At 55.9% G+C, this 14481-nt stretch overlaps 1 protein-coding gene across 4 annotated transcripts in view; it reads left to right on the forward strand.

The window, feature by feature from the left end:
- The first annotated feature begins 1932 nt into the window (after nucleotides 1-1932).
- The window catches only part of DPYSL3 (dihydropyrimidinase like 3), a 41110-nt gene continuing 28561 nt past the window's right edge, over nucleotides 1933-14481 (forward strand). Inside the window, exons 1-5 of one of the 4 annotated variants that reach the window (XM_075715923.1) lie at nucleotides 2014-2081; nucleotides 3980-3988; nucleotides 7664-7699; nucleotides 11385-11410; nucleotides 11832-11863. Coding sequence is in view for 1 of the 4 variants with exons in the window: in XM_075715919.1 (XP_075572034.1) it covers nucleotides 1933-2262 (330 nt within the window). In the remaining 3 variants the exon portion in view is untranslated. Of the gene's footprint in view, nucleotides 2307-3358; nucleotides 3377-3979; nucleotides 3989-7663; nucleotides 7700-11384; nucleotides 11411-11831; nucleotides 11864-14481 lie in introns of all 4 variants that reach the window. The other 3 variants (XM_075715921.1, XM_075715922.1, XM_075715919.1) reach the window with 3 other exon arrangements.

Here is a 14481-nt window from a genome sequence, read left to right on the forward strand (position 1 = left end):
CAGCGAGCATCACACAGGCAGCAGCGCAGGGCTCTTCTCCTGGCGCATCCCTGGTCGGGTGAGCGGCAGGGCTCCGGTGCAGCCACAAAGCCCATGGTGGTAAGTTCCGTGAAGTCAGGGCAGCTGCATATTAAGTTCACACACGATTGCGAGAACAACCAAATTTAACCTTCTCTGGTGTTGCTTTAGAGAAAGTAAGGGTAGACGCTAACCAGTGTTTTATTCTGCTCTGTAACACAATGCTGTTAAAGTAACTCATCCAAGTTTGCTGACACACTCTGTTTGTATTTACTGCATCCTCTCTTCTACCAACCCTTCAGACCTGAATAATTAGTCAAAAATTCAAGGTCCTGTAGATTGTTCTACTTAGGTGGAGAAAAAAGGGATGGGGTTAATGACACTGGTACAAGTCCAGTTAGAAAAGCAGACTGCTTTCCAGCGTGCAAAAGGAAGGAAACAATCCCAAACCATTTCCTCCCTCATAACTTCAAGCCTCTGTCAGCCAGTGCCCACAGACTCCCTCCCCAGGCGTAATCACAGGGTCATTGTTCTCCATCATGGGTCAGGCTCCATGTGAATTTTTCTGTAAGTGAGAACCACCAGTCCTCAGAGGACTGGCAGAGACAATGGCATTGCTTTGTTTTCACAAAAAAGGTTGGAAAAAGCTTAACTGGCAACATCTCGTAACACAAATACGTGGTGTGAGAAATTACTTGACAGGATGTTGGGCCCAGGTACTATGTACACTTGTTCTATATAAAGACATGAGCACTTGGAAAAAGAATTTTAAGTCAAAACTCCAGTTTTGATGCTGCGTGACAGATTTGACAGGCCGCTACTCAGTTACATAGCCGTTAGTGTATTTAAGACTCAGCCTCGGTTGTCCCTGTCCTTCAGGCCTCCTACACTTTTGAAATGAAGTTGCAATGGAGTTCTCAAAGCAACACCCTAAGCTGGCCAAAACGTGGAGATTGCTCGTGCAGTTGTGTCTGGTTGTGTTTGCATGATGGGAACACGCGTGCACGTGTGTGCGAACAGTTAAGCCTTTGCGCAGCTGACATTGCTCGTGGGCAGCTGTGACGTACGCCTGACCGGAGTGCCCATCCAGGGGCTGTGGCCCAAGCAGCGTGACGCAGCCCGGTCGCTGCGAACGAACGCCTGTGCTGACTGTCCAAATTACCCTGTCCGCTGGGTCTGAAGTCAGCACATGTGTGTTTTGCCCCTTGCTCGGGGCAGAAGCTGGCTGAGATGGTTTTCAGCTTCTGCTCGGTGGATGCAACTTGCTGTGGGAGGAGGATAAATTCATTCATTCGCTGCACGGCAGCGGCTCAGGAGCGCGCCAGGGCACACGGCACGCGAGCCCGTTCGCCGAGCGCCAGCAGCGGTGAGCTCTGCCGGCAAAGGCAGCAGCGCGGCGCCCTCCGCGCTCCCCCGGCGAGCCCCCGGCGAGCCCCCGCTCTGCGCCCGGGAGGCTGGAGGCGCGCCCTGGGGACGCGGCTGGCGGCACCCCGCCGCTGCAGCCCCCGGGAGCCGCCGGCACCGGAGCAGCGCCCCGGCGCCCGCCCTGCCCCGGGGGACGCGGGGGCGGCCGGCCCCGGGGCCGGGCTCACGGGGGGCGAGGCGGCTGCTGATGTCGCGCCGGTCGCCGGGGTCCCGCCCGGGCCCGCCGTGCGCGTGGCTGTCCCGAGCCGGTGCCGGTGGCGGGAGCGGGCGCGCTCTGCCCGCGCCGGCAGCTGAAGGCGCCCGGCCCCGCTCCGCCGCCCCTGCGCCCGGCTCCGCGCCGCTCCCGCAGGCCACGCCGGTGAGCGGGCCCGCCCCGCCCGGCTGCCGGCACCGCCGAGCCCGCCCGCCGCCCCGCCCCGCCCCGCCCCGCCCCCGCGGAGCCGCCCGCGGCCCCGGCCCGTCCCGTCCCGTCCCGGCGGCGCGGCGGGCATGGCGGCGGGCGGGCGGCGCGGCGGCGAGGAGCTGCCGGTGTACCTGGCGCGGCCGGGCGCGACGGCGGCGGTGCCCCGGCAGAAGCGCGGCGGCCTCTTCTGCAGCGTCGAGGGCGCCTTCGAGAGCAAGACCCTGGACTTCGGCGCGCTGCGCGTCGGGCAGCGCCGCGCCCCGCCGCCCGCCCGCCCCGGCCCCGAGCCCGGCCCCGGCCCCGGCCCCGGCCCCGAGCCCGCCTCGGCCCCCGGCCCCGGCTCGGCCCCCGGCGAGCTCCGCGCTGCCGCCGCCGACGAGGAGCGGCTCCAGGACCCGGCCCCCGCGGACGACAGGGTAGGGGCCGGCGGGGGCGGGGGGCGGCAGGGCCGGGCCCGGGAGTCGGCGCTGCGCGGCGGGGCGGAGGTGGGGCGGCTCGGGCCGCGCTCCCCCCGGGGCTGGCCCCGCAGGAGCCGCCGGCGCTGGGCTGCCCCGGCTGTCGGCAGCGCCCTCCCTCCGCCTCCTCCTCCTCCTCCTCGTCCCGCGGGAAGGCGGGCCCGGCCGCCAGCCGCCGGTGCGCGGGGTCCGGCTGCGGGAGCGCTCTCGGCGCCGCTCGCCCACAGAACCCGGGCGTCCTCGCCGCGCCGCCGGCGGTGGGAAAGCCGAGCGGGAGCGGCTGGCTCGGTCTGCTACCGCTGTCCTCTTTATGCTTGTACGAAAGAATACCTGTGTGTGTGTCCCGAAAAAAAAGGTGGGGGGGGGGGGGATGGAGTTGTTACTCCTAACCAGGCTGATCCTTATCTCACACTGACACAAATCAGAAGTGGTGTCAGAAGTGAGGGGCATCAGAGTGCTCTGAAGTGGCATCACTGAAGGTCTCGTCAGGCGCAAAGTTTCTCAACTTACGCCAAACTCAAGGTAATAACAGATCCATCCAGCTCTGCAGTGCAGATCCTTCTGCCGGAGGTTGAGACTGCTTGCTTTTTTGGTTCTGGTCCCATTTACACCAGTACGAGTTTGGCAGGAAGACAATTAGCTAATAGCACTGAGTCCCTCAGTTGGGAGCTCAGTGAGCCTGTTGCTCATTTATGTAGGAGGCAAGTAAGGCCACTAGCTGGCCCGTTGGTCAACGAGTTCATTCGGGGCTGAACTTCTTAGTAAATAGTCATCTTAAGGGTACTGGTTTTCAAGGGTGGGCAGGGCAAATTAATAAACCCCATTTTTAAAAATGGAAGCAAAAATCACTGAAGTATATAGTGAGCCTGCAGCTTAGCCTGAAGAAGCGGTGTGGTTGACTCGGGGTTCTGCAGAAACCTCAGCTTGTGTCTAGAGTGAGAACCTTGATAAACTGCAAAAGTTTCTGATCTGGAGGACTAACCTCACCAGCTGGAGCCTGATGGGAGCAGAAGCACTGAAGTGCAATGACTTGGCCTGTTTTGGTTTTGGGGAAAAGCCTCAGGCTGTCCTTAATGTCAGCTGTCTTCTGTAGGAACTTCTAGCTAGGCAGCAGGTTGCTTGGAAGTTTCTTTGTTGCATTTTAATTTCTTCAGCCTCTGCTTTTTGGTTTCTTATTGGCACACTGTTCTTGAGCTTTGCTCCTTTACAAGCCGTTTTACAGAGTCAGGAACAAAATTAACATTATTCCTATCAGTACCAACCTTGTCCATGTGGTTTGAATAGGAGCTGCAGAACTGACCACTGCATTAACAATTTTATGCTGCTGCTTCTTGGAAAAGAAACAGAAACTCACAACGGCCTGTCTGCAGGCTTTGCTATGAGCTTTTCTTTATTAGCCGCACCAAAAATTTGGAACAGTCTCATTCCCTTTTAAGGTCTTATGTAGACCCTTATCTCCGGAGTTTCGTAGCTGAGGTTTTCTTTCAACAGCTCCTCTCTTCCCGATGATTTCTATTCCTGGATTTCTTCCTCTGAGGCCTTCCACCTGATAGCCATCAGGAACCAAACTCTTTTTATCTGCATGTCTTGTCTAAGACAGTGGGAAGCTTCATATGTAAGCGTTCTTGTGCATACACGGCTAGAAGGAATCATATGGCCTGGTACTACAACTCTGAAGTTTAGGAGCGTCCCGGAGCACAACAGTCCCTGTGGGAAGTGCCCACCATGCATACTGAGCCATGCTGTGTGCCCGCACAGCCGCAGAGTTTGCTTGTGTTGAAATCTGCAGATTCAGAGCACACAAAGGCTCTTTTGTCAAGGCAAATTGAACGTCTTTGAATAATTTCACAGATTAAGAAAGAGAGAGAGAGGTTAAGTCATCTACCCTTGACCAAGCAATTTATTAGGAAAGCTGAGAGTAAGAGACTTGCCTGTGCGCAGGGCAGCAGACAGAGTTGCATCTCCTGATTTTTGCAGTGAGCAGTTTCTTGGAAGTACAACAGACCAACACACCTTTTCTTTTTTTTCTTTTTTTTTTTTTTTTTTTGTAACGGCATTAATTAGTTAAAACACCAGCATTTCTGCAGGAAGACAACTGCAACGTGTAACTGCCTGGTGATAACATGTGATGTCATACAACCTGTCAGTGTAATACAGCCCCAGGGAGATGTTTCAACCTCACTTGGCTTTATCACAAAGACCACTGGAAGGACAGAAACTGAGCTGTGGATGTGGGCACAGTGAAGCCGTAGTTACACTACAGGGAGGGATACGGCCAAGAGCAGTTAGGTGCGGTGCCTTTGCTTCATCAGTGGGAACTTCAGCTTTGCCAGTTGACTCGGGGACAGGGACAGCGACCGGTCGTTAGGGCAGAGGGCCAGGGGTGACTGCTGGAGGAGGCCCTGGCTGCCGAGGCTGCTGCCTGCCTGCCTGTGCAGGCTGATGGGCTTTCTGGGCTCGGCCACATCCCGATGCCCAGTCCTGGTGCGGGACTCGCCCCAACAAGAGACCTGCCTTTCGGGTGTTCTTTGCTAAAGCAGGAGGCTGCTTTCCCCGGTGTGAGGATCTGCTACAGCAAGGGTTGTTGCAGAACACTTAAGATTTGGAGGAACAATGTTGGGGGGCCAGATTCTGCTCTGATCTAGGCTATTCGCAGAGACCTTATTTAACAAGAGCGATTTAACTCGATGCAGGTTTCCGCCAGTAATAGCCTGTGCGGACTCTACCCTTGTGAAGTTTCCTGCAGTTTTCCTCGAGAGCTGCCGTACCCTTTGTCTAGCCAGAGTGGCTTACAATGCTTATTTTACTATAATGAAGTCAAAGAGAGTTTCTCTGTCGATCACAGACAACACGCTCTGAATTCCTGTGGTAAGGATGTTCACTGAGGGCTAGTAATGCATGAATAGATACTGGAGAGCTGCACCACTCGCTTTGAGGAGCGGGGAAGGAGCTTTACATGGCAAAGGGATGCCTCTGTGCTCCGTGCCTGGGAAGGAGGTAAGCCAGAAGCCTGTGGCAGTCTCCTCCGTGTACCTCCTTGCTGCTCAGCTGTGCAGAGACCCTGCTTTTTCATTCTCCTGTTCAGTAACACAGGCAGGAGCACTCAGCTTGTTAGCTCACCCCCAGACGCTTCGTCCCGTCCTGCTGCGTGGTTCTGCAATGAAGTCGTCATTTCCAAGGCAACTGGCTGTGGTCCCACAAACACGGGATTGCAGCTTCACCGCAGGCTGGGGCACCTCCATCAGCCTGGCGGCCAGGGAGGAAGAGGAGGAAGAGGCTCCCACCCTTTGCAGGAGCCAGGAGTGTGAGGGAAACTGCCGGGCAGTGAAGGCAGGTGAGGGGTCTGTCCCCTGCAGAAGACCCGCTGGAGCCTGTCCTTGGCTTTCTCCTGGAGGTAGCCAGTGCCACAGGTGCCTCGTGTCCAGTTCTGTGACACCACTCAGATTCAGTTAGTGATAAATCCCGGAAGGCACGCGGGGCTGCCTCAAATAGCGAAGGAAGCTTGAACTAACTCAGTTCTCTCTTAGTTTTTTCTTTTTCTGACACTTATAAAATGTACTATGACTTCAGCGTTCAGCGTTTTTGTTTCCATTACCAGTAATTTATAGCAGAAACACCAGGCCAACAGCAGTCTTTTCCTTACCAGTGAACTTAGCGTGATCTAAAAGTTGCAGTTGTGCGCTGCCTTTTAGCACAGCACTCTTTTTTTCAAGAGAAGGATTTGGAGTTACATTATTTCTGGTATTTCTACAAACAATAGGAACAAACCCAGGCCACAGAACTGGTTCCCACAATGCAAATACAACAGTGAAACCTATATTATAATTCATGGAGTTTGATGCTAAATGCTCTGATCTTTATTGAGAAAAGTCCTGCACATTTTTGTTTGTGTTTTTTAAGAAATCTGATGCCTGAAGCACAACAATAAGAGGTCAGTTCTTTGGCTGTTCATGCCGGGATACAGATTATTGCCAGCAGTTATGCAAAACTGCAGAGTTTGATAAACCACCCCCCTGTGTAAGAAGGCACAGATACTAGATTTCATGGGAGCTATGCGGTAGGGCTAATTTTCTAAAGAAATTAGGGATTCAGTTGAAGAGTTCCTGCTTGCTGCAAAGAGCTTTTGTTATACCAAAAACCTCACCCTAACATGGAAATAGTTTGATTTATCTCACTACCTTGTGGCAACAGTCCTTGGTTTCCGTATGCCCTCATTCTCAGCTCCGGGTGGTCAGGGCTTTGCAAGCTGGCTGGCCCTGGTTTGTGGGCGGTGCAGCCGGAGCGGGGAGCTGGCTGGCAGACGTGGGCACCGCGGGTACCTGGCCACCACAGCCGCAAGGCACCGTGACTGCACACCGAGCTTGCACAGCCGGGGCTTCGGAAGGACGCTGCAATTGTTATTCTGAGTGATGTGTTCTTATAAACCTCATGCTTTTCCCGGGAAAATGTAGGTCTTTATGGAACTTTTATGCAGAAAAGAAACTGGGTTTTGCAGCCAGGTGTGAAAAAGATGAGTTGACTGATCACTCAGTCTCACATTGATCCAGCCTGTTCTCAGCCTTCTTGAAGCAGATCTCTCTCCTCTGAAAAGGCAGGGGTACTGGGTGGGCTGGCTGGCATGACCTGCAAGATGAGCAAGATGAGCTGGTGCCTGTCTTTTGTGCCATGACCCTGGGACGTGCAGCATTGAGAGGGAATCTGGCCTGGTGGTTTAGAAGGGGTCTCGTGTGCAGGGCAGGTAGTTCATTTTGATGTCCATGATAGGGTTTATAATGCTCTTTACATTTGCGAAATGATACACCAAAAGACTCTTTACTTAAAATAAAAAGCCAATGATATTTTTTCTCCACATTTAACAACTAATAATGGATCCTAGCTCTGGCACATTTTATGGGAGCAATGAGACATCACCAAGCATGCCATGAAGTATACCATACACAAGAGGCTCTAGCAATAGCCCACTGAAGCAGGTAGGAGAGGTGGTGCTTCTTTTGATACTGCATATTTTTTCTGAGGTTGTCAGAAAACACAGCAAGACCTGCACATAGAGTGTTTCCTGATGCTGCATCAGGAAAAGTCTGTTTTCGTGAGCAGCTTCCAGAGGAGCTGAGTTTGCCTCTCCCTTGACCACAGACCAGCAGTGGGCTCGTGCGGTACTCTGGTGGGGGATGCCACAAGAAAAACACCTGCAGCAGGACGTGGCATCAGTGATGCAGGAGCTTTTTTCCTCTGAAGTGGTTCTGGCTGGTGAAGCCCAGCAGGGTACAAGAGGCCTCTGTCCCTGCCAAGCTTCTGGCTTTAGGGTGAGGTGCAGAAATGAAGGGCTGATTCCCAGGCGTCTGTGGTCTTGACAGATGCCAAGACCCGTCCCAGGTAGTGATGATGGAGGTCCTGCTCAGTGGCCTGGACAGACGAGCAGGAGAAAGGAGGAGCTGGGCTGGAGCCTGGCTCCCAGGGCCTGCTGGGGCCCACGGTGCTGGGCTCCAGCCCTGGGTCCATCCGTGCCTGTAGGACAGCCCCAAGGCTGCTGCTGCCCTGAGCTGGTCCCGTGCTGCGAGCGTGGCCGGCTGGCACCTGGCCTGGTGCTTCCCAGCTCAGCCGGGGCTTGGAGCTGGTCCCTGGAGGTGTCCGCTGGCACCTGGCCCCGGCGTGACAGCCCCGCTGGCAGAGCACGCGGAGCAGGGCCTCCTCCAGCGACTCCTCGGGGCCAGTTAAACCATGCAAGGTGGGGATCGGTGCAGCTCAGCAAACGCAGCCTGGGGTGGTGGGCGGCCTCGCTGCACCCTGCACCAGCCCCTTTGCACAGAGCCAGCAGCAGCTTCGGTGCTTAAAGCAGGGTGTTAACCGCTGAAACAGCAGAAGCAGCTGGAAACGCAAGTTACAATTTGCCAGAGAAAGCATCATCGGTAGTGTGAGCCGGGAGGGCTGCCATCAGGAGGAGCAGGCTGGGACGGAAACAGAAAACCTCCATTAGCCCCGAACACACTTGTCCCCTGTGCCCGTGGCTGTCGCGGTCCTCTCGCAGCGTGGCTTCCCGCTGTCTCCCACAGGACTCCTGCGCCGGGGCGTCGAGGAGAAGCCGGAGGAAGCACGTGGCCTCCCGGTGCGGCACCTCGTCAGTCGGCAGTGCGGGCGTTTGTCCGAGGGGGCCGGGAAGGAGATGATGAGGGCGGTGGGGAGCGGCCAGCACAAGGGCTGGGCAGGCACCTGCCGTGACGGGCCGCTGTCCCCTCTGTCACCTGGCACTTGCTGCGGGTGGCGGCAGCCCGTGCGGGAGGCTGCACGCCCTGTCCCCGCATCTCACAGAATCGTTTAGGTTGGAAAAGGCCTTTAAGATCATCCAGTCCAACCATTAACCTACACTACCAAGTCCACACTAAACCAATCAAGGGTAGACCAGACTAAACCATGTCCCCAAGTGCCACCTCTGCCCATTTTTTGAACCCCTCCAGGGATGGGGACTCCCCCACCTCTCTGGGCAGCCTGTTCCAATGCTTGACCACCCTTTCCGTGAAGAAATTTTTCCTAATTTCCAACCTAAACCTCCCCTGGCGCAGCTTGAGCCCATTTCCTCTTGTCCTATCGCTTGGTACTTGGCAGAAGAGCCCAACACCCCCTCCCTGCCCCCTCCTTTCAGGCAGTTGTAGAGAGCGATCAGGTCTCCCCTCAGCCTCCTCTTCTCCAGGCTGAACACCCCCAGCTCCCTCAGCCGCTCCCCACCAGCCCTGTGCTCCAGACCCTTCCCCAGCTCCGTTGCCCTTCTCTGGACACGCTCCAGCACCCCAATGTCCTTCTTGTGCTGAGGGGCCCAAAACTGGACACAGTATTCTCGGTGCCCGGCCGTCCCCAGGGAGGCTGCCGCAGCCTGCCGGTGCTCGGGCAGGGATGGGGGTGTGGGAGCTGTGCGTGGTCAGCCGCGGCGCGGAGGTGTTGCTGGGAGCCTCCTGGCAGGTGGCATTCAACTGACAAGCGTGCTGTGGGAGCCAAACAAACTGCACGAGCCACGCGGGTATTTCTTGCTGTTCTTGCAAATTTGTGTGACTTTTCAGATGTCCATTTTAGGAAAAAAAGGAAAACAATGAAAAATTCTGAGAGGTAGCTAAACATTTTGAGATTTGCCAGGCAAGACTCACTGCTTTCTCACTTGGAAGAGGCTTTGTTGTGTTGGAAACTCCTCTAAGCATTTTTTATGAACATAGCTGAAAGTGTCAAACGCAAACTTCAGTAGGTTTAAATTTAAATGAAACATTGTGGTTTGGCTCCAGCAAAATAGTTGGCTCTGTCCAAAATGGTCTTTTCCTTTTCTTTTTGTCTAAGACGTCAGCACCTCCAGCAGGCCAGGACAACCCCAGCTCTGCCTGTCCACGGGGTGGGAGGGGTGTTTGTCCCTGGTGCGTGCCAGGCGTGCCACCGGCAAGGTGGACTGGGCTTTTGGGGGCTTTCGTTTCCTAACGACGGCGTCTTGCTGGCAGACGAGCCGCTGCCAAGACACGGGTCTTCCAGGAGGATTCAGCGGAGTCCCGGGGTTGTAGCTCAGCAGCTTTCCTGTGTCACTCAGCCACTACGCTGCTCTGCTCGTCTTGCGCCGCGCACCCGGCAGTGGCCTCCTCCCAGGCAGGGCGAGCAGGGCGCCTGGTGGGCTCTCATGCTGCTTCGCTTTTGCAGAAAGATTTTGCTCGCAGTCCCGCCTGGGCAGCCAAAGTCCCATGGCGGCTGGGCTGGTGGCTGGCTCGCAGCGCCCTTCGCGCTGGACACGTGGATCAAGGCAGCTTGGAAGAAGCTGAGCTCTGGTGTGCGAAGGGAGGGGACTTGGAAATGGCCTGGCCCTGTGCATGCCCTGTCAGCTGGGCTGCCAGCACTGGAGCGTGAGCTAGCTGGATACAGCTCCATAGGAAAATTGTGTGGGGCTTGAAGGGAGGGTGTATGAACTGTTCGGTGGGAAGCTGTATGCATCTGAGTTAGAAGTGACTCTTCTCCGGTATCACTAGTGACCTGGAAGGAGAGGTACAGCATGTGTGCGGGTGACAGCAATGTTGTGAATGCCAGGAATGGTCCCAATGTGGTCTTGAGGAGTCAGAGATGTGAACTGGGAATGACAAAAAGAGATTCAGCTCTGAAAACATCAAGCGCGCAGACCTGGAGAAAGACTGTAAAATGTAGATGCCATTGCAAATGGCATCAAAACAAGGAGGTTTTGTGATGAGACCCAGAAAAGTAATTTCATATATGCGGCCTGCTCTCCAGAGATGGTCTGGGTGAGTGCAAAGCTGGTCACTGACGGTCAGCCCTAATCCCGGGGAAGACCACAGCAGCGACAAGCTTGAGCTGTGTTTGCTCTGTCGCTTTACTTCGGGCAAAAGCTTTCCCTGCACGGACCCCTTCCATCATCACCTCTGCAAAGAGGTGGAAGGTGGAGAAGCTGGATTTTTCTGCCGGGGAGCAGTTGCTATGGATGGCTGGAGGAAATGGGAGGAAGAAACAAAAAACAAACATGCCTGCAGCCTTCCTGGAGACAGGGCTGAGAAGCTGGAAACTATAGCTGGACCTTGGCTTGTTCAGCTGGGCTGGCTCTTGGCTGTGGGTGGGATCCAGCAGCATCTTTCCCATTGCTCTGCTGGGAACAGCCAAGCTCCATTTTACAACACACAGATTTGGATCCGGTAACGGGTGTTTCTGTTCAGCTGAGGGGGGGAAAAGCAGTGATGCTGAGCAGAGAGCTCGGACCTTTCTAATCCTTGCTCCGCACATTACAGGGGACAAGACGGGTGCCTGTGTTTCCTGGACTCAGGCTGGCCTGTCCGCTCCCTGAGGGAATTGAGTCATTTCAATGGAAATCCAGATGCTCTTGCATAGCCAAAGCTCACCCCATGGAGGGAGCTAAGTGTGAAGTGGAAGCCATCTCCCTCCAGGCTTGGCATTAGCATTTTGCCAGGGATGACCTTCCAGGGTGAGCGGTCTCCTCTAGCCCAGGCGCAGCAGGAAGGAGGGAGGGATGCAGCTGCCTGCAGCCGGAGCGGGCAGCCCCAGCGGGTTGGTGCTGTGTGCCGTTGTCCCCATTGCAACAGGCAGCGTGACATCTAGAGAGCTTGCTGCCCCGTCCCGGGTGCTGGTGTGGCTGCAGGTGGTGGTGTGGAGGCTGCAGGATGTCTCCTAAAGAACAGGATTGTCAGCTTGTGCCCTGAAAGCCTGGGTCCTGCCTCAAGAACGCTGACATTGGATTAAAGATCGTGAGATGACAAAGCAGCCAGGCATGCTGTGCTCTCTTTGTTTGCAGCAGCCATGATCACTGATACAGTCTTGCTTTGCCGGTGCCTGTGACTGTCACAGGACTCTGGGGTAGCACTCCAGGGAGAGCTTTAAGACATCCCTGTGCCTGTCGTGGACGCACAGGGATGTCTGCTGTGTCACAGCAGTGACACGAGATCCTTGCTCTGTGCTTGGGCACCTGCCAAGACCCTGTCCTAGCTGTGGTCTAGCAGTGTGGGTAGCTGGTGTGCCTGGGAGTGCTTGGGTAGCTGCTGCTTTGGCAGTCACCCCTGGAGAGCTGTCTGCAGGCTGCCCAGTGTTGCACAGAGAGTGGGTCACAATGCCTATGTTTTTGCTAGGATGAGGTAAAGTGAGTTCAAATTGCACAAAAAATCTTCACAGACGTTCTGTGTCAGTGGAGAAAGGAAACAACAGGGTTGCACCTTTCACATCATGGTCAAGTAGCTGAACCTAATAAAAATCCTGTTTGTGAACATATACATTAAAGAAGTGAGCAGGGACCTGAATTTGGCTTGGACCTTGCCATCATGTCAGAGACTGAAGTATGAGGGACTGGGGCGAGGCAGAGGGGACTGAGCTACAAGCATTGGATGCAGCACATGCTGTGGTCCCGTGTGGGAGAAGAGTTGTGCCACGATCACAGCTGCACTTATCCTGCACGTGGCACGAATCTGGATCTGTTCGTGGGTGGGGTTTGGGTCTGTCTGTGGTTTACAGCATCTGGTTTTCTCTGGGATGTAAACCAGATGATGCTGCCCGTGAGCTGAGCCAGCCTGCTGGCAGGAGCCAACCCCAGCCAGGTGCCTTCAATTTTAGAGATGCCTGTGGAGAGGGGAGCTCTCGTTAGCCTGGCTTTCACCAGTTAGAGAAGGGGTGCCCATGTGCTCCCCGTCTCTGGTGGCCGGGGGTATCAGACCTCCCACAGGGGATGCAGCGAGGTCTTGATGTCCCTGGACGTTCTTCTTTTGTGGGGCTCTGCTCTGACAGCACAGCAGCCTGCAGCAGGGCCTCTGCTCGCAGCTGAGGGCTGAAGAGTTATTTTTAGGCTTTTCTTTGGTGCCCTGGATCACCACCTGCTTGGCCAAGAGCCTCCTTTTCTTAGCGTTGCTGGGAGGATCCTGTCCGGGTTAGGCGTCTCGTGTCCGTGGGGCTGGGGCGGTCGGAGGCGCTGGCGGGTGGAAGGGCTGCGGGGAGGGACAGGGAAGGTGGCAGCAGCACCCTCCAGCAGCTGCAGCAGCCGTGGGTCCCAGAGGGTCTGGCCCTGTGCTCTGGTGACATCCTGTGGCAGGAGCACCTGTCACCATCCCTGTGCCGCAGGCGCTGGGCATCTCTGCTGGGCTAAGGGCAGGACGGAGCAAGAGCAGTTCTCCTGACTGGGAATGAAATGTCTCTCGGGGTACCCCTCATTTTTTCCTGCAAGCCCGGCTGTATGCTCTGCTACTTCTGCTTCTTGACTATACTGCTGCTGTAATTTGGACCCTACTTCTGCACTCAGGTTTTAAGTCTTTGAGCCTCTGAGGCCATTACAGGCTCAATTTTTGCCGCCACATACCCTTGAGTGCTGCCACCTTCTTGCTATTGTGTTTCTCTCCCCTCCTTTTTATTCGGGTATAATTTCTGCTCTGACCCTGGGAGATTCCCGCTCCCCTCTGAGCTGCATGGTTTCCCCAGCCCCTTCTCCCTGCTGGGAGCACCGCGGCCTTCCCACAGCTCGTCCGGCAGGGTCTGCAATGGGACCGGGGGTGATGGGGGGGGCAGTTTCAGCCACCCCCGGGAGGCAGCGGTTCGTGAGTATTTCCCATTACCAGCCTGCCCAGCGGAGAGTGGCTCCCTTTGTGCTAACCCTGCAGCCCAGGCAGCGAGGAGCTCTTGCAGAGCCCAGCCCTGCACCATCCCAGCTGTGGGTTCGGGGAGCCCTGTCCCAACAGAGGCCACCTCCTGCCTGGGGGGCTGCCGCCTGCTCCAGGAAGGGAAGGCGATTCGATGTCCCCCGGGCGCCTGCGCTGGCTCTCAGCAAGCCTCGCCCCAGGAGCGCTGCTGCATGTCCTCAGCTCGATTTTGGTTTTCAGCCTAGGCTGGCTCTTCCGAGGCTTGCTAGGCAAGCAGTGCAGGGAAGGAAGACATCAGCTGGGAAGGGAGCCGGGGAGCAGAAACCCAGGGGCTTGGGTGGGGGGGAGTGTGAGAGAGAGGCAGGGAATCATTAATGTACATAATCAGTAACGAAACTGGGGCATGCACACTGCTCTGCTGGGCTCTCTGCGTTTCCATTGTGCCTTTGAAGGGAAGAACTGGAGAGAGGCAGTTATCCTCCGGAGCTGGCGGGGGTGAAATGTCTCCCCCGGTTGCTGCTGATGGTGCCGTAGCGAGCAGAGGGACAGGGGCCCTGGCAGTTCCCGGTCCTGCAGCCTGCTGGCCAGCCTCTGCACTGGCAGCTCCCTCCCAGCCTTGCCCTCATGCAGGTCGCTGAGCGGACCCAGCCCTAGGAAGGGAAAAACACTTGTTGAGCCACCCAGCTCAAGGGCACTTCATTGCTCTGCAGGGTCAGGCTGTAATTGAATTAATTGGCCTTGAAGCAGCAGTCACTCATGTACACATATTAGAATATTCCATTTGACATGTTTGGTTTCAACCTCATTTATTTCTGGCAAAGAGAAGAAACAGCTTCTTCCTCGCCTGGACACCTTCTCTGTGTGCATGCGGGGTGCAGGAGCTGTTCTGCGGGGGTGAGACTCCCCTGCCTTGGTGCAGGGATGGGTCAGTCTTTGCAGTCTGGGGTTGGTCAGTTAGTTGTGTTTCTCAGTAACAGAGCCAGTGGGCTCTCTTCCCAATTGCCTCCAGCTCTGGCTCTCAAGTTGAACATCAGAGGTTGGGAGAGCTGGAGCCAACGACTCTGAATAGCATGATTGTCAGATA

This window comes from Pelecanus crispus, chromosome 8 (assembly GCF_030463565.1).
Source record: "Pelecanus crispus isolate bPelCri1 chromosome 8, bPelCri1.pri, whole genome shotgun sequence".
Lineage (NCBI taxonomy): Eukaryota > Metazoa > Chordata > Aves > Pelecaniformes > Pelecanidae > Pelecanus > Pelecanus crispus.